The following is a 19,488-nucleotide window of genomic DNA, read 5'->3' on the forward strand; positions in this document are numbered from 1 at the left end:
CAGTTTGGATGTAAAATAAATGCCACGGTGGGCCCTACGAATGTTTTAACAGTGAGAATCATCATTGTCACACAGCTATTTCTGATATGGTACACTTAAGCTTTGAATATGAATGATTTTTGGTATCATGTTCTAAAATGATCTCACAGAATGGATGAACAGTATGGATATTATAAATACATCATTTTGGGCCCATGTAACTTTGATATCCTTTGAACTGTCAGTACAACTCAGAGCTCAAGGAGCTGCAACGCTCGATCTTCGCATAACGCATACCTGCATAGGCCATATCGCTGGTGTTCAGTACACCAGGCAATCGGTGCGCCCCGAGTTTCCCCAGTACAGTGTGGCACCAACTTTGATGGGTGAGCTTATGTCAGCTCCTCGAATCCTCGGTGGATCCATTACTGTAGGGCCCACTATGATATTTATGTAACTTAAATAAATGCCCTATATCTATTTTCACACCTCATTTTACCGTATAATCCTAAAATGAAGTGGATACAAATCTCAATTAGGCCATCACAAGAAAATAATAGTAATTAAATACTCATCATTACAAACTTTTTGAGAGCTCAAACAGTTTATTTGACATCAAGCTGTTGATAAGGTTAAAAAGACATGAATGAAACGATCATGCAAGCAGAAGTTTCAACCCAAAAAATAAAATAAAATCTTATAGCCCGTAAGAAGTTTGTAAGGCCAATCACCACTTTTTCTTCAAATATGATTCACCTTAGATTTGAATCTATTTCATTTTTGAGATAGATGACTTAAAATGAACAGTCAAAATGGATGGTGTGGATGTAAAGTACATACATCTAGGTGGGCTCCACAGTCAAAGATTCACTCGGATCCTCAAAAGCTGTGCCAGTTTTGACATGTGTATCGTCAGGCCAACATTCACATCCATATGTTCTGAGAGCTCATTTAGTACATGGGCCTAAAAATGAATTAGGTTCAAATCTCAGGTTGACCACACCATAGAAGCCCCCATTACAGATTTCTCAGGCCCATCATAATGTTTATTTTGATAATGCCATCGGTGGCTTGAATGAAGAGAGAACAAAGGTCTACTTAATTCAAAAAGTTGATAATGATCAATTATCACTGTTTTTCATGGATGTGGTCCATTTAGATTTGGATCTGCTTTATTTTTCATTTCATGAGCTACAATAAGCTAGCAAAATAAATGAACTGTGGAGATTTACAATACATCCATTAAGGTGGGTCCCTCAGTAACTAATCCGACGTGGATTGAGTACTACCCTCTCTAGGACCTAACTAGAGATGGATGGTCCTGACATGAGATCCATGGGGCCCACCTTAATGACTGTGTTTTATGCACGCAGTCCAATCATTCTTACATTATTTTAGAGATGAGCCAAGGAGAGAGATGAAAGGCTAAGTGGACCAAGCCAAAGTATACCGTGAGGATAGAGCACCTAAACTCAAAACCTTTTGGGAGCCACAAAAGTTTCAGATGAAGTGTGTGTGTGTGTATATATATTCCCTTTATCCTGGTTTGTCACGGTGGACCGAGGAAAGTTTCAAAGGCCGCTATCATTGTCACCACTACTTACTGTGGTGTGGTCCACACAAGCCTTCAATCTACTTCCTTTTTGGGCCCATAACCTAAATTTATCCGTCAAAATGAATGAAGGGTATGGATAAGACACATATGATGGACCCTACATACCTCTGTCAGGACTGTCCATGTCTGGCTACGTGGATTAGGTGAGACCCGGCCTCACGCAAGAGGTGCTGCACTTACCATGGCGTTACCGTGGGGCCCACCTTGATTTATGTATTGTGTATTCACATCATCCATCCATTTTTCCACATCATTTTAAGGCATTATACTAAAAATGAAGTAGCTCCAATTATCAGGTGGACCATATCATAAGAAATAGTGGTGATTGACCACCCTATTTAGGGGTGTACACAAACCGAGTTAGCTCGGTTAGCTCGCTCAACTCGACTCGAAAAAGCTCAATTCGACTTAGTTCAAAGCTGAGTTCGAGCCGAGTTGAGTTGATTTTTTGAGCTTGAAAAAATTTCGAACCGAGTTTGAGCTTGCCCAAGCTCGGCTCCACTCGAATCAAACCCCAACTCGAATCGAACTAGTTCGGTGACTCAGTTACTTTGATATTGATGTTGCTCACCACATGTTTGATGAAATGACTCAACGAAGTGACGACTAGTGGCAAGGAAGGTATGTATTTGAAACAAATATCATTTTTTTTCTTGATTTTGATGTTGCCTACAAGGTGTTTGATGAAATACTTGTAAACAGTTGTTGTCGCTTACATACAGTGAGAAATTGAAAGTGCATAGCATGTGTTTGTGAAAATGCCGCAGAGGCTCGATTTTGGGTCAAACTCGGCTCGAATTGCCCCAAACTGCTGATTGAACTGAGCTGAGCCGAGCCAAGCTGGTCAGTCAGGCTCAAGGATTGAGCCAAGCCGAGTTCGAGCTAGGGTTAGCCAGTGACTGAGCCAAGTCGAGCTAAGGTCAGCTCGACTCGGTGTACACCCCTAGCTAGAAGTGTACACGAGTCAAACCGAATCGAGCTGGGCATAGCTCAACTCAACTTGACCACTTGCTAACCCCAGCTTGAACTCGACTCGGCTCGGTCCTTGAGCCTGACTGGCCAGCTTAGCTCGATTTGGTCAGCAACTCGGGCCAGTTCGAGCCAAGATCAAGGCGAGTTCGCCTATGCAATATTTTCACAAACACATAGATTGCACCTTTAAAATCTTATTGTATGTAAAACAACAACAATAGTTTTACAGGTATTTCATCAAACAACTTCTAAGCAACATAAAAATCAAGGAAAAAAAAAGGGTATCTATTTCATATACATACCTTCCTTGCCACTGGCCACACTTCATTGAGTTCATTTCATCAAACACTTGGTGAGCAACATCAATATCAAAGTAATCGAGTCACCGAATTGGTTTGATCCGACTTGAGCTCGAGCAAGCTCGAACTCGGTTCGAAATTTTTTCGAGCTCAAAAAATCATCTCAACTCCGCTTGAACTAAATTGAGCTTTTTCGAGTCCAGTCGAAGAGGAGCTAACTCGGTTCGTGTGGAGCCCTACCCCTATCCCTACCGTTAAAAACTTCTTAGGGTGTAACTTAATGTTTCCGAAGTTTTTATTTACCATCCAATCTCTTGATAAGGTCACGTAAGCATGGATGAAGGGAAAAATTATCAGCTTGATCTAAAACTCGTCCTCCATTAATGGTCAATCAACACTTTTCCTATGGTATGGTCCACCTGATAATTGGATCTACTTCATTTTTGGGATAATTCCCTAAAATGAACTGTAAAGACGGATGGACAAAGTGGATACATAATACATACATCAAGGTGGGCCCCACGGTAAGGGCCGCACCGTCTTTTGTGAGGCTGGGGTCTCACCTGATAGTTCTCAATCTTGCTTGGGCCTACAGAGCACCAACCACCGGAAACGGATTGGCTACTCCCCCAAGCACCGGACAATGGCTGGTGGTCTACGCTCTGTAAGCCCCACAATGATGTATGTGTTTCATCCATGCTGTCTATCTATTTTTCCAGATCATTTTTAAAAATGTGACAAAAAACGAGGTATATAAAAATCTCAAGTGAACCACATTACAAGAAACAGTGTTGAATGAGTGTCAACCATTAAAAACCTTTTAGGGGCCATAAAAGTTTTGGATCAATCTGATTTTTGTTTTTGTTTTTTTCCCCTTCATTTGGGCCTTTATGACCTAATCAATAGATTAGATGTCAAATAAACAGTACAGTGGGCCTTAGGAGGATTTTAATGGTGGATATCTAATCACTATTGTTTTCATGTGGTGTGGTCCACATGAGATTTATATCCCTCTCATTTTTTGGATAAAGCACTAAAATCATCTATAAAAATGGATGAACATAATGGATGAAACACATACATCATGGTAGGGCCCACAGAGCACCGACCACCAGCCACCGAGCTAGTGGTAGGGTGAGTAGCCAATCTGTTTCCGTATCATTCAATCTGTTCTCCCTACGCACTAGGGCTGTGCGTCGAGTCGAGTCAAGTCGAAGTGGGCCATGCTTGGCTTGGCTTGTCCGTGCTCTTCTTGAGTTCGAGTTCGAGCTCTTGCTTAGCCTCGAGCTTACTATTAAAGCTTGACTTGTTTGCCAAAACTTTCGAGTCGAGCTCGAGGCGAGCTAATGGATTGAGTTAAGGCGAGTTTACCTCAAGTCGAGTCGAGCTTGTTCCCAACCTAACCCAACCCGCAACCCGCAACCCACACCTGACTTAACCCAGCAACCCAACCCAACTGACCCAACCTCCAAATCAAATATTTAATTAATAATATACACACATACATATATAATATTAGATAAAACCATAGATGGTACTTTGTTGTTGATACTGAGAGAGAGAGAGAGAGAGAGAGAGAGAGAGAGATCAAGTGACTGTAGGCCGTACGGCTAAGACAAGCCAGGTAGACGTTGAGTCAAGCTCAGGCGAGTGACCGAGTGGAGAGAGAGAGAGAGAGAGAGAGAGAGAGAGAGAGAGAGAGAGAGAGAGAGAGAGAAGGGGGGCTCGAGGCGGGTTAGGTAAAGAAGGAAAATGGTATAAGAGAGACGGACGGATATGATAAGGTTTATGGTTTTTTTAAATTTTTAAATATAATATAATATATATATATAGGCGAGTCGAGCTGAGCTTGAGCTTCGAGCCAAGCCAAGTTCGAGTCCAGTTAGTCAAACTCTACCATGTTATACCTGACTTGTTTTCAAAATGAGCTGGACGATATAAAACTTGGCTTGCCTTGATTTATCGACCAAGTCGAGCTAAATCGAGCCAAGAGCGAGCTTTTCGAGCTAAGTTGGCCCGGGTACAGCCCTACTACGGACCCTACCTAATCCGCCGTGCCGTGCTAAGTGACAGTTTTCAAACCGCTTCCAATACTCACGCACCCGCGCAGGTGCCCGAGAATGACATAATACAAAACACCCTTTATATAAAAACCCCGCCGATCCTCATTTCAATCCTCCATCCTTTCATCCACAACGAGAGCAACAGAAATAGTTTAATGGCCGTACAGGCAAGCACCGGCAGCAGCCGCAACGGTAGATGGTCACTACAGGGAAAAACCGCTCTAGTCACTGGAGGAACTCGAGGAATCGGGTCGGCTCTCTCTTTCATCCATATCTATCCATTTCCCTTTCTTTGTCAAAAAAGAAAAATACCCTCATTTTTTTGAATTTCTGGTACATGTTTCCTTCTTCTTTTTTTTGTGTTGTGCTCAGTCATGCAGTGGTGGAAGAGCTTTCAGGATTCGGGGCGTCGATCCACACGTGCTCCCGCAACGAAGCCGAGCTCGATCGTTGCCTTCGCGAATGGGCGCGTTTGGGCTTCCATGTAACTGGATCAGTTTGCGATTTATCGTCGAGAGCCGATCGAGAGAAGCTGTTGGAAAAGGTTTCTTCGGTCTTCGATGGGAAGCTCAACATCCTCGTATGTTACTGTTGTTGTTGTTGTTTTATTTTTTATCTTCTGCCCATTGTTTTAATGCCCCGTTTGGCCCGCCATTTTATCGCGATAAAACAGGAAGAAGAATTCTGGGATGCTCGGCCCGAGGTTTCGTACATGTACTCGAGTTTCGATTTCCGGCAATTGGCGTCCGCGTTTTGATAATCCGGACCGTTGGTCTGTTGCTACCCACCTTGGATGGCCCATGCTCGAAGAATTTCGGGGATTGATAGATCCTACCTGCCAATCTTGGGTCTCTTTTCTGCTTAATGTGGACCGTTGCTGGTTTTCTCTTCTTAACCGTCTATTTGGGGCCACGATTCGTCCTATTCAGGTGATTTTTGGGGCAGGTTCCATCCACGATGGGGCGCAACAGACCAATAGCCTGGATTATCCAATCATAGGGCCCACTTGCCAGAGTTGAAACCCCATATGCTATTGAAAGTCCTGTAATCCCTTAAAAAAAAAAAAATGCAAATCCCATTACAGATTTGCAATATAGAGTACGCAATTTGCTGAGACCGGCCAGATTATATGTTGAGCCTGAAATCTGTAATTGGGTTCTACCCATTTAGTACTGAACCTGGTCCTTCACAGCATTCATGGGCCTGGATCAGGTCTGATCTGGGGATCATCAGAAAATCGGCCAGATCTGGGCACTGCCCAGTCCACCGCGAAATCTAGGCCCAGGCCTTTCAAATGGACCTATAATTGAAACCGAAGCCTAGCAGCTTGACAGGCCGTCCCACCACATTGATAAACCTACCCTGCATTCAGGATAAATACAATATTCTGACTTATTGAATATGTATCCAAACACACCCTTAATTCAGAACATTTTAGGCCCCATTTGGTAGGCGCCTAAAAATGAATTCATCCCATTTTAGTTAACAATAGTTATGTCTTAGAAATCTTGATCTCTAATACATAACAATATATTTTAATTGTAATTATGTATTAGAGATCAAGATCTCTCATACGTAATCACTGGTAACCAAAATGAGGTGGAACTCATTTTAAGGTGTCTACTGTCTACCAGGACCTTTTAGCATCTCACCACAATTCTTGAGAGCATCAGTTCTATTATAGAGGTACCAACATTGTATTTTCAGTTTTGTGCAAGTGGGGCTGATGTTTCAGTGATCCAAACCATTGACATGATATGCCTTGCTTTGGATGGCCCAAGAATGAAACATCCTGCAAATTAGAAGATCCTATCTGTGGGATATTTGGCCTTTTTAGTTGAATGTGAACTATTGTCGTCATTTCTCCCTTAACCATCTATTTGGTGGGCTGCCTATTGAAGTTTTTTTTTTTTGTCAATCATCATCATCAGCGAAGCCTTATCTCAATTAATTGGGGTCAGTTACATGAATCTTGTTCCACCATTCCAGTCTATCTAGGGACAAGCCTTCAATTAGACCACAGGTCATTAAGTCTTTTCTTACTACCTCCATCCATGTCCTTTTGGGCCTTCCTCTTGCCCTTTTAGTGCCTTCAATCTATAGCAACGAACTCATTCCTAACAGGTGCAATTCTTGCTCTCAGTTGTATATGACCAAACAATATATGTTTGCTTTCCTTCATCTTATTCTTGGTCTCCTAAGTTCCTTCCATCCTTTCTCATCTTCCCACTTATCCATCTCAACATCCTCATTTCAACTACACATCCTAAGAACATGTTTTTCCATCTCGGAGATTTTTGCTGCATCTGCCATCCAAAGCAGGCTCATACTAGTGATTTGGGTCATTGAACCATGAGCCCCACTTATACAAACTGCATGCTCACACTGTATTGTTTATATAATTCCACTTTGTTATGATGAGGTCCTATTAATAATTTGGATGGTGGGCCCCACAATTTTTACATGCGGAAATGTGCGAATTCATATCTCCGAAATGGAAAGCTTTTCAGACAAGCTCACCGTCAACATCAACCTGAGATTGATGCTGTAATTTCCTTGGTAAATAATCATTATCTGTTTACTGGTAATTACATCTGTAAGTGAAAAAAAAAAAACACCCCCTAAATGATTTCAAATTTGCCTAATTTATTCAACTCAATCTAATCTACTTAAGATGGCAACAGGCCTAATAATGATAAAAGCAAATATAAAAAATAATCATCAAAATCTTCAATCAAATCTTTAATCAACCTTATATCATCTATCGCATCCTTCAATATCTCTCACAAATAGTAAATTGTAGCTTTTGATATTTAGGCCCCAAATCTATAAATAAACAGTCCAAAATCAGCACATGATGGGCCCTACGGTGGGATGTGGGCCTAAATGGGCCTTGGACCTGCATAAATTTAAGAACTCATCCTCAAGTAAAAAAGCTAATATCAAGCTTTCGATTTGTAATACCACCACGACGAATCTTGTTCTTCTTTGGTGGAAATTGATGGTGTAATGTCAGCTTAGCACAGCCTTTGCTGGAGTCCATTGTAGGTGATGTCTCTTTTGCTTGTACTTTTGTGAGTGCCAACTTGTTTGTTGTATCTTTAAAGTTTTTCTTGAATCCTTAAACATTTACCTCATTTTTCATGCCATAGTCATCTTTTGCAAAGGCGCTTTAATTTGAGTGTTGAGACTTATTTTCATGTCTATCAATGTGACAATCACTATCAGTGGATCCATTGGTGAATTCAAGTGTGGGTTCAATGTTAATGCATCGATCACTTCGGATGTCAACTTTTTCTTCGACTTTGTGGAACTATTTGTCATTTCCGAAATTAATACCTCATTTTCGGGTTCTCTGTCACATTCCAAAAGTCAAAGGATTTGATCATTGGTATCTTCGTAGGCCAGGGTTGCTCGTTGTTGGTGATGACCTTGGTGGATACCTTCCCCTAGGTGTTCACCTACTTCAACTTCAGTCTCCGGATTCCCTCCACGCTAAAACTCTTCCACTTGATTAGTGAAATTACCTACTGCATGCGTGAGTTGATCTACCTGCTTTGTAAGTGCATGAATCAATTTGATTACTTACACAAACTCTTCTTGTGTCACCACAGAGTCAGCAATTTCTTGACGATCAACTGCCATGATATCAAAATGGTGCAATCCGATTATCGAATCAATTAGATATCTACACCCAAATCACAAAGAAGTGGATAGGAATTACACTCACAAGAAAATTCGAGTAGAGGGAGAGAACTAACTTTATTGATGTCAAGCTTCTTACGAAACTTAAGAAAACTCACACTTAGAAAAACTTATAATGACTACTCCCTACATCACCACCCCTCCTATAGACCATAAATGAATCTTTAAAGAAAATCCCCCCAACTATTAGATTGAAAATCCACGAGCCTGGGTGGGCTATGGGCCCGCCATTAACAAATTGATACAGACCTTTAAGAGGCCGATGTGGGGTGTATACATTCTGTCCTTTAAAAATGGTTTCAACCATTATAAGGCCATAACAGCCGTTATAGCTCATATCGCAACAGCGATAAGACTGGCTATTACGACCATTACCATTATTAAATACTTTGATTTACACTATAGACGTTGATAGAACTGTGCTTAGATGATCTTCGATAGAATGAAAAATTCGGATTATAATATTTGTGTTTACTTGATAAAAGAAATGCATTTAAGTACTCAATGGTGAGTTAATATCATTCTCGCTGTCAAATTCTTCCTTTCCAAGAACTCCCCATTTAATCTTACATTATAATGTCCTTCCAACAGTTGCATTAAATGTCAAGGGTTATTCATAAATTAGACAAATAATTAAGGCAAGAACCAACTTCCTATGCAATTCCAATTACTATAAATTCAAAAGAGAAGAGATCTAAATACGATATACACATCACATGTTAAAGTATCAAAAGGAATCCAAACAACTATCCTTCTTAGATGTACGAAAGTAAACTAGTCATAATATATAGGTAAGACATGGAGTTTACAAACTATGGAAGGATCACCCAACTCTAGGCGAGAAACGAATCAGATGTATGGATCGAATTTCATGAGAACGGTTTTAGAGGTTAACCCGGCTTCGATTAAGTTCAAATAGGTTGTTCTAAATTAAACGAGACGTACTTAGTTGCAACTTAGACAAGCATTGGCAAAACCTCTATTCATAAATCATTAGATGATTGTCTGTTCATCAACTACCCTCTGCCAAAATTTCCCACCTTACGCTTTATCATGACAACAACCAATTGTTGTCCTAAAACCACCATCAAAAGTTTTTTCTTCTCATTTTTTAATAAAAAACCAGATTCATTGAATTTTTGATAAATAAAATGAGTTTCATTTTTTTTTTATGATTTTCTTTTTTCATTCAATTTGGTTGATTAAATGAGTTTTTTAATCCCCTGAAATATGTGGAATGTTAAATTTTAAAGCACTTACGAAAGTTTTATCTCCAAAATACATAGTTCAAACATGAGTTCGCCGATTTCTTTTTTTTTTTTCATGAGAAGGAATAAAATAAAGAATGAAAAAGGAACATATTTTATCATTCTCTGAATAGCAATGTGACGCAGGACAACTAACCACTTGCTTTAAAAGCTTGAACCGATACAATGTGGCGAATCAATCCATTTATCTCATAGCCCAGGTCAGGCCTTCAGCCGAATCCCCTCGTGGGCCCCACTTCACATGGGCCCCGCCTCACACAAGTCGCCCACCCCGAGTGTGCCCCCACTTCACACAGGCCACCCCACTCGAGCCCCATGTGAAAATGCCCCTATATTAATTACTCCTAGTGGGGAGTCTTGAACACAAGACCTCCTGCTCTGATACCACTTTTGACGTGGGACAACTAACCACTTGCTCTAAAATCTTGAACTGATAGAGTGTGACGAATCAATCCCTTTATCTCATAGTCTAGGTCATGCCCTCAGGCGAACCCCCCTTGTGGGCCCCAACATGGGTCCTGCCTCACATGAGCCACCTGCCTCACACAGGCCCTACGGTGTGAAAATGCTCATACATTACAATGCCCAGTGTAAAATTTGACTTATTGTGAAGAACATAAAGACTTGGCATTTGTTTTTATTTTTTTTAATCCAGTTGGTGGGCATAAATGGATGGTTTGATGAAAAATTCAGTGCCCAATGTTGGATGTTAACATCTCCAATAAGTGAACTTTTTTGCAGTGCCTACATCCACAATGTGGCCCACAATTTGGGCGGTCTAGATCAACATGCATTTATGCCATATTTATGGTGAATATATTGCCAGCATTTGAGAAATGGTGGAAAAATGAACATGGTACTCTAGCCCTAGATTGTATTTGATCTGTGCTGCATTCTGTTAATGGAACTTTGATGAACAGTCACAATTTTTTAGATACAGATATTTTATGTGGATACAATATATATCCAAAGCATCATTTCTGAAAGTGTCTTGTTTCACAAAAATGTAACGGCTTCATCCCCGATTTTTCTGGCTCCAGATAAACAATGTTGGGACAAATATTAGGAAGCCTACTGTGGATTATACTGCTGAAGAGTTTGCAACTGTCATGGCAACCAACTTCGAGTCCGCATACCATATGTGTCAACTTGCACATCCTCTTTTAAAAGCATCTGGAATGGGAAGCATTGTATTCATCTCCTCTGTTGCCGGTGTTATAGCTGTAAGTTCTGGGACCGTTTATGCTGCAAGTAAAGGTAATGGTTGTTCAGTGGCTAAATTACTTGCGTGTTCTTCTATCTCAAAGCAAACAATAGGTAGCTCAAAAGAACCCTACTAACATTACTCGGGAGACTTAAGATTCCAAACCTTACTCGTCCCAAACATTCAAATGTGGCATGTGTGTGTGAGATCCTAGCCATTTGTCCATTTGTTAAGTGGGTCCAATCATGTACGTTTCGTGGCTGCCAGTTCAGTAGTCAGGTAAGAAACACATGTATGTAACATGTGTGCCCACCAAGTGACTGGACTGGCCTGATTTTCACAGGTAGTTGTTGATACTGCATACCTGACGAACAGCAGGGATGTAGCACATACATGCCACATACCATATTGGCATGTCTGGAGATAGTAAGATTGAGAATCCTACTCCCATTAAGTAGCCTTCACATTTCACACTCAAATTCTAAGGTTGTTTTTTTTTTTTTTTTTTTTCCTGTTGTCTGTTTGTTTTGTCAGCGGCAATTAATCAACTTACAAAGAATTTGGCATGTGAATGGGCAAAAGACAATATAAGGACAAATTGCGTGGCACCTTGGTATATCAAAACCTCACTTGTGGAACATGTAACATTCTTCTCCTTCTTATGTGCTCCTTTTATACGATTATTACTTGGTGTTTCTTTCTCCATTACTTAGTTTGTGGGAACATAGGTTGTTGAGACCTGGATACTAAGTCCCAATCAAAGATCTGACCATGGTTTCTGAAACTGGTAAGTATCACCCGATAAGTATCAGTATCGTCCATGAACAATGCAGCTATATTGGCTGGAACCAACCTGATACAGGGACAATATGAGGCTATACGACCCTCTATTGGTGGTGACCAAACTGATTTGCAAACCATGAATGTGACTGAAAATTTCACTCTAATAATTAACTGCAGAATTAGAGTTCCCAGGTGCACAAGATGCTTCAGTTGAACGAACTTTGAGATGTTAAAGCAGAGTACTTCGAATTTTCACCCAAGAGTCCGAGACGACATGTATCATTATCAGAGCCCTAGAAATAAGATACATGAGTCATTTCTCTGGGGCCCACAATATTAGTAGAAAAACAGTTTTGCCATCTGAGATAGACAACCCCACAAGATGCCACATTTGGACTTGAGATGATGAAGTAGCATACTTCAAATTATCACAGAAGACGGAATGTATCATCAACAGAACCCTAGAAATAACATACGTGAGTCATTTCTCTGGGCCCACAATATTAGTCAAAAAAAGAAAAGCCAGGTTCACGATTGAGAGAGGCACTTATCCCCTTTCCTCAGCTGGTATTTCCCAATATGGTGCTTTTAGTGAGTCATTTATTGAATGAATAACGCAGTTCACTTTGAGGCGAACATGGATCATCTGAGTCAAGTGGAGTTGGAGGTGAAAGATCAATTCCCAAATGGCCAAGCAACCTTGTAACCAGGTTACCTTGCTACAAGTGGATGACTTACATCAATACTTCTCTTTTGTGAAAATTTGAAATTCTATCTTGCTCATGAAACTCTCAAAAGATCAGTCATGTATTGAAGAGCCCCTTTTTCGTCAGAGAACTCCCTTTTTCAATCCAGGACTAGGATCCAAAGTTTCAATTGTGTCCAGTTTTAGGAATTGATTTCAATCTAGGATCCAAAATTTCCATTGATTCCAGTTTCAGAATTGATTTCAATCTTGTACCCAAATTTTCAATTGAGACCAATTTCAGAATTTGATTTCAGTCTAGGATTCAAAATTTCAAGCCATTCCAGTTTTTAAGTGATTTATTGCTTCTTGCATTTGCTTACCAATCCTTCTTCTTCCTCTTCTTCTTCTTTTTTTTTTTGCATGGCATAGGATGCATTTGCACTTAGTAGCCATGAAACTCATGAGTGTACAAACAGAGAACTTCGATTTATTCTGATACATTGATTTTTTTCATGCTTCTGAAGGTTAATAGCCTGGAACTATGGATTTTAGTTGCAGGATCCTTCTAACTAGGTGCTGCTCCTGCTTTGAGTAATGTTCGGACTCACACTCCCACTTCCTAGTTGTTTATACTTGCTAGTGTACTTGGACGCTTTAAATAGCCTTGTAAATGGGACCCACATTTACCTGCCCATTTAAAGCAGCCAAATGAATGGGACCCACAAAACGACTTTCAAGAAGAAAAACTGAAGCGGCATTGTTAAAGAACCAACCAAAATAAAAACCAGATTAAAAGAGATAGAGATCTGTCTGTTTGGAGGGTAACCGTGATAATGATGCCACAGTGGATAAAGGAGAGGGGTCATTGCTGCCAGCTCAAGGTCATTGTAACCAAAACCACGAAATAATCCAACCTTACAGCCTCTCCCACTCGCTTCCCAATTACTAGATTTCATGGAAGAACCTTTAAGATGGTGTCTGGATGCACCATCAATTATCGTAGGTACTTGCAGTTATCAGTCTAGCCAAGACAAAATGACCAAACTGTAATTTGTTTCTGTACTATTCATACCGAGGGTCTCAGTTCCAAATTGCTATTCTGCTACTTTGAAGTGGTGACTTGAAAAGAATATAACTGCAATTCGAGGTCTACTTCCTTATTATGGATACTAGAAAGTGTCATTGATATCTTATTTCTCGATTCACTTGTGCATCCAAACACAGGGTTATGGAGAAAAGAGGTTAAAAAGTTGGTTATTCTGAACTACTTAGAACAACATATTCCCAACTATTTCTTTAATTGCAGTTACATAGCACACTGGATTAGTAGAGTTGCTATGAGGAAATATAGAGTGCTGATAGGGGCCTGTGATTCGATGATCCAGACCAATGATCTGATGGACCCTGCCATGAATTGAGTTTGCTCCAAATATCTTGCGGATCAGATGATCCTAAGCCTCCATCTTTGGCCTATTTTCTACTGAACATGGACTATTGCTGTATTTCCTTCCTTGACCATCTATACGTACACTGGGTTACCAAATCATATTTCAGGACAACGTGCATTAGTGGTGGGACCCATCAAATTGTTAGTATGGATCACCAAACCTGGACCGCATATGTTTTGTTGAGGCTCATTACCCTATCTATGGTTTCTCACACCGACTACTAGGCCTAACCAACAAGGACCCATTTATTGGGACATGAGGACCTGCACCATTTGCTTTGATAACTATGGCATTAGGTAGAGAAATTTGAAATGTTGATTTTCCCATTGTGTGACAATAGTCACCAGAATCTAATGCCCAAGTGGGCTAGCCTAACTCGCCTTAAAAACCATCAGGAACAAAAAAAAAAAAAAGGAGCTTGGACCAGTTGGTGAAGCTATTCTAGAGATGATAATGAAAGGTCATCATGACTCATTGGAGCAGAATTAAGTTATGGGAGCCCCTGGGACAACGGTTGTGATAAGAGACATTTCAAGATGATTCTGAAGAAACATACAAGCTTAGTTGCATGATCCTTCTAGCTAGGTGCTGCTCCCGCTCCAAACTGCGCTTTGGACTCATGCTACCTCTCCAGCTTCATAGTCGTTTGTACTTGTTGCTAATATTTGGAATCAGATGCTTCTCCACTACCACACCCAAATTTGGTTCCACTTTGCTTCCCCTTTCATGCAGTTATATGTACGAGCAATAATAAAAAGAAAAGGACAGTAGGCACCCCTGAACTCTGAAGAAAGACGACCAACACACCAGCAGACTGAGAGCTTTAGAGATCAAAGCTAGGCTGCTATCCTTCCCCTTTCATGCAGCTATATGTATGAGCAATAATAAAAAGAAAAAGACCGTAGGCACCTCTGAACTTCGAAGAAAGACAGCCAACACAACATCAGGCTGAGAGCTTTAGAGATCAAAAGCTAAATGCAAGATTTGAAACATCCCATCACATATATACACAATCACTAAACTCCCTTGAGCTTCAGTAAACAGGAGACGTGATAACTCAATTCAAATACAATGCTTTTGAAGAAACTGGGTTATGGCACGTGCGACGCTTGTGGAAAGAGAAAGGGAGAGAGAGAAACCAAGGAGAGAATTTCGGAGGGAAAGAGAGAAAAAGGGGAGAGACATGCGTGTGCATGCTAGATGCAGAGAGTGAGAAATAAGGTTCAATAGTGAACAATTCCATACCAACTTTTTCCAATTTTGTGGCCTACTCAAGCTTTGTATCTCCATCATTTTGGGCTAATGTCTGACATGAGCTGGCACAAAAGACGTATAGAGTGGATGCCAATCATCATGGTGGGCCCCATAAAACCTTTGTCGCACAGACTCCCTAATAATACATTCCACATAGGATATATTCAAAGAGGAGAGGTAGGTGCAGGCTACTTCAGGTAGAATCTAAGCTCTTTATAGGCTTTTTGCTGGTAAAATCTGAACCGTACATAGGACGAGAGCCACATTTTTCAGTTCCCAACTACCCCTGACTTGGTTTAAATTTCTTCCTATGTCTTTTGAATAATCAAAGTTCTCTGCTCTTCCTATGTCTTTTGAATAATCAAAGTTCTCTGCTCTAGGGAAACTAACTATAGGGGTAAAATTGTCCCCGTTGTTGGCATTATATATAATATAGATGAGACATCTTTCTGCCATGCTTCAGTGATCCAGATCGTTGATCTAATGGCCCCACTGTGGATGAAGGGTCCCAAAACTCTTCCAGATTATGAGATCCATGCCATCCAATTGTTGGCCTTTTTATCTTTCCCTTAATCCTCTAGATGGTGGCCACTGATTGAAAAGTTAAAGACTTCCTATCCGGGACACTTTTGAGGTATCTCAGTCTCCCCTCAAAAGCCATCCTTCTGATCAATGGTCTGGATCACTGAAGCATGGACCCCACTTGCAACATGCTAGCACATTAGAACTCCCATGTAATTTTAGCTTGCAAATCTGAATCCAACTTGCTTACAATATCTTGCATCAACAGTCCCCTTTCATTTTTTAACAGATGCTTGAAAATGAGGAATATGTAAAAGAGATCATCCCCCGCACGCCTGCTCGACGGGTTGGAGAGCCAAAGGAGGTCTCATCTCTGGTGGCATTCCTCTGCATGCCTACTGCATCATACATCACTGGCCAGGTAATTTCTGTTGATGGGGGAATGAGCGTGAACGGTTTCTACCCAACCCATGATTAGAAGAAGATCACCCACCAAAAAATTCTGATGATCGGGACCGTTGATCTGGACCCCACAACCAACTGAACAGTTGCTGTGTTTTGAGCAAACTCAGGTTTTGCAGGTCCCTTGTCAGATGTTTACCACTGTCCAATCCCCTGGCTTTGGAGTTTGATACTTTTATGTTAAATGAATAGAATACTCATATTTTCAGATGTATGGTCCTGGACCATGCGTCCTGTGGGGTCCATCATTTCTCCCTGGTCCAAAAGTAGGTCTTAGCCATCCATGGAATATAGATAGTTTTCTGTCTGTTTGGACCTGTCCACTGTTCCTAGGTTGCCTTGAAATGGAAATATATATACTCGTAGGATGATCATCAAACTGCCTAGTTTAGGTCATGCAATATTGGATGGACAAGATCGTAGTAGAAAAGTTTGTTTTGGACCTCTGATTGCTCTGGTTTTTTCACTGCACTTGGAAGAAGATTGGTTTGGACTTAAACAGACGGTCCAGATAGATGATGTGCATGCCAACCAGTCTAGATGTTAGCCCAGGTTCAATCCATAGAAACTCGATCACTCAACCTGACTCGTTGGGCCCTGACTACTGAGTCACGACTCAGCCGATTCAGAGCTAAATCGGCCCATCCAATGCGATTGTTTTTTTTTTTTTCTTTCTAGCCGTTCATTTAGTTTGGTATGCTGTGGCCCACCTTAACGGTGAAGACGCATGATTTTCATGCCAGAAGATCAAACAATGTAGCTGGGCTGATGGAAAGCTCAAATCTTATACATGTGTCGGATTATGACATGAGGTGTATGCTTGAGCTTGGGCTTGGACCTACAATTTGGCTCAGCTAAGCTGGGCCTGAACTGGCCTGGTTAGAGCCTAAAAGCGAGGGATTGTATCATCCTCGGTCCAAGGATGGTCACCTGATAATCAGGCCGTCATTTTGTACAAGTAGGACCCACGGTTCGGTGATCCAAACCACTGGTGGTGGGTGGACCATGCCTCAAAACACTGTGCCATTTGTTACCTATGAGTCGGAGGCCTGATGGATGGTCAAGGTATGCATACAGCAATGGGCCACATTCAAATTAAAAAGGGCAAAGATTGGAAAGTAGGTTCTTCCAATCTCGGAGCCTATTTGGGCACGGTCCATCCATGGTGAGACCTAATGGACCAATGGCCCGGATCACCGAGCCATGAGCCCAACTTGCATACTGAAGAACCGAGTAAAGGATTCACATCCTTGGGTAAGGGTTGAAGATAAAGGATTAGAAAGTTCAATGCATCGAAGGCTAATACCAATAGTATCCTGACGCGCCTGTATTGTACAAGTGGACCGTGGTTCATTGATCCAGACCGTTGGTCCACTACAGATGGGGATGACTCGAAACTCTGCCCTGATTCTAGCCATCAAATGTCGTCTTTTGCCTTTAAGACCATCGATGTATTTCTTCCTAAACTGTCTATTCATTGGCCAACCACCTATAAGCTTGGCCCATGGGCTGATCTTGGACTTGGATGAATGGCCCAATCAATTTCCGGGCCGGGCATGGGGATAATCCCGTCCATCCGTTAGCATTGTCCTTTAGGTTGGCTTTGCACCTTATGGCCCACCGCAGAATGATCACACACACGGACAATCCAACCCGTACGACGTTGCCTTTGTCTGTTAAAGCCATCCGATTTTCAGGTCTTGGGTAGGATAGTTAGGATACTTGATCAAGATGATTCCTTTGAACCATTCGCAATCCATAACGAGACCCATGAAATGAACTCATCAGATCACTGATTGGACATTTCCCTACCAATAATCTTGAGTCTTGACCATCTATTTTACGGGCAACTGATTGGACGGTTGGAATTCCATAATCAGCGTGTTCTTGCATAGTGGCCCGTATCTGAGAATGGATCGCCAACTCGGAGGAGTTGACTCGGACTCGGTTGGAACCGATATGGGCCAGTGCCACGAGTCACGCCTCCCATTCACCCCCGACTCAGGCATGCCAGGCCATGATTTACTGCCAACAACGAAAATATAAAAGGCCGGCATTCTACGGCTAGGATTTTCCAATCAGGGGTCTTATGATGTAGTTATTTGATATTCTCATGAAGGGTGATGGTTGATACGTGGGCCCTCCAAAACTGTACACTCGATTTAAGCTAGTTCAAGTTAAACTGCCCAAATTGTGGGGCCCGATGGGTCATTATCCACAAATCAACTTGGTTTTACAATGCTAACTCTGATTTTTGGACACTCATTTGCTGAATTCAAACCATTTCCTTCTTCTTTTTTTTAATAATCTAAACTGTCCAATAAATGTCCATCAATCAATCCGTTAAGTCATGGAATCAGCGCAACTTTTCATTTATGATTCATCTAAATTGGGGCCTCACTATTTGGACGGTCTAACTTGAGTTACTCATAATATGACACATGTACAAGTTCTTAGTCCCCAACTCCCAGCGTATCAACCATCACACTCTATCAGAGCACCTAAGTTTATCTCGATTTTCTCTATACGGTCCATCCACAGTGTAAAACTGGGATCATATTACCAACATTCTAGATCACTGAATGGTGGGCACCACTTTTACAATCTGAAGGACGTGAATTTCCCAGGAAAGGTGTTTGTCTTCGGCCGCGGATTTGGTGGATCCAGGAACGTCCATAAATGTAGGCCCACCTTGATGTAAATACGTAGATGTAACACTGTCCATCCATTTTGGCTGTTAATCATATAGTAGATCTCAACACAGGAAACAGTGGTGATTGAATGCTTATCATTAAAAATTAATTCAGGCTACAAAAGTTTTGGATCAAGCTAGTATCTGTGTATCTGTGTTTTCCTTTCTTCATCAGGTCATGGTAAATAAACATTACAGTGGGCCCTTAGGAAGTTTTTTATGATGGGCATTCAATCACTAAGATTTTCTATAGTGTGTGGTCCACCTAAGATTTGGATCTGCTTTATTTTTGGGCTTATGCCCTGAAATGAGCAGGCAAAACGAATGGACAACGTGGAAATAAACACACATGCATCACCGGGGGGCCAAAGTCACAAATCCACCGACATGCTTCCTAAATTTAATTGGGCCACATCAAGATTATATGAATGCGCTGTAACCCCATTGCAGGCGCTGGGCATGCATAGAAATAAAACCAGCTATGTGGGTGAGATCCTGATCGTAGGGTCCACCTCCACGAATTACCAGTATATC

At 41.2% G+C, this 19,488-nt stretch overlaps 1 protein-coding gene and 1 long non-coding RNA gene across 3 annotated transcripts; both read left to right on the forward strand.

The window, feature by feature from the left end:
* Positions 1-4,970: 4,970 nt before the first annotated feature.
* Positions 4,971-16,704, forward strand: LOC131243820 (tropinone reductase homolog At5g06060-like). 2 transcript variants are annotated; one of them, XM_058243412.1, is made up of 5 exons: positions 4,971-5,178; positions 5,301-5,508; positions 10,942-11,218; positions 11,640-11,746; positions 16,090-16,704. In XM_058243412.1, the coding sequence occupies exons 1-5, from the start codon at positions 5,084-5,086 to the stop codon at positions 16,276-16,278; spliced, it is 876 nt and encodes a 291-aa protein (XP_058099395.1). In that variant the 5' UTR covers positions 4,971-5,083; the 3' UTR covers positions 16,279-16,704. The 2 variants fall into 2 exon arrangements, with proteins under 2 accessions (XP_058099395.1, XP_058099396.1); XM_058243413.1 differs by having other exon boundaries at positions 4,980-5,178; positions 10,942-11,158.
* On the forward strand, positions 11,753-14,440 carry LOC131243821 (uncharacterized). The gene is made up of 2 exons (XR_009170196.1): positions 11,753-12,414; positions 12,781-14,440. It is a non-coding gene; the product is annotated as an uncharacterized LOC131243821 (long non-coding RNA).
* Positions 16,705-19,488: the final 2,784 nt, after the last annotated feature.

This window comes from Magnolia sinica, chromosome 4, assembly GCF_029962835.1.
Source record: "Magnolia sinica isolate HGM2019 chromosome 4, MsV1, whole genome shotgun sequence".
In the NCBI taxonomy this organism is placed as follows: domain Eukaryota; kingdom Viridiplantae; phylum Streptophyta; class Magnoliopsida; order Magnoliales; family Magnoliaceae; genus Magnolia; species Magnolia sinica.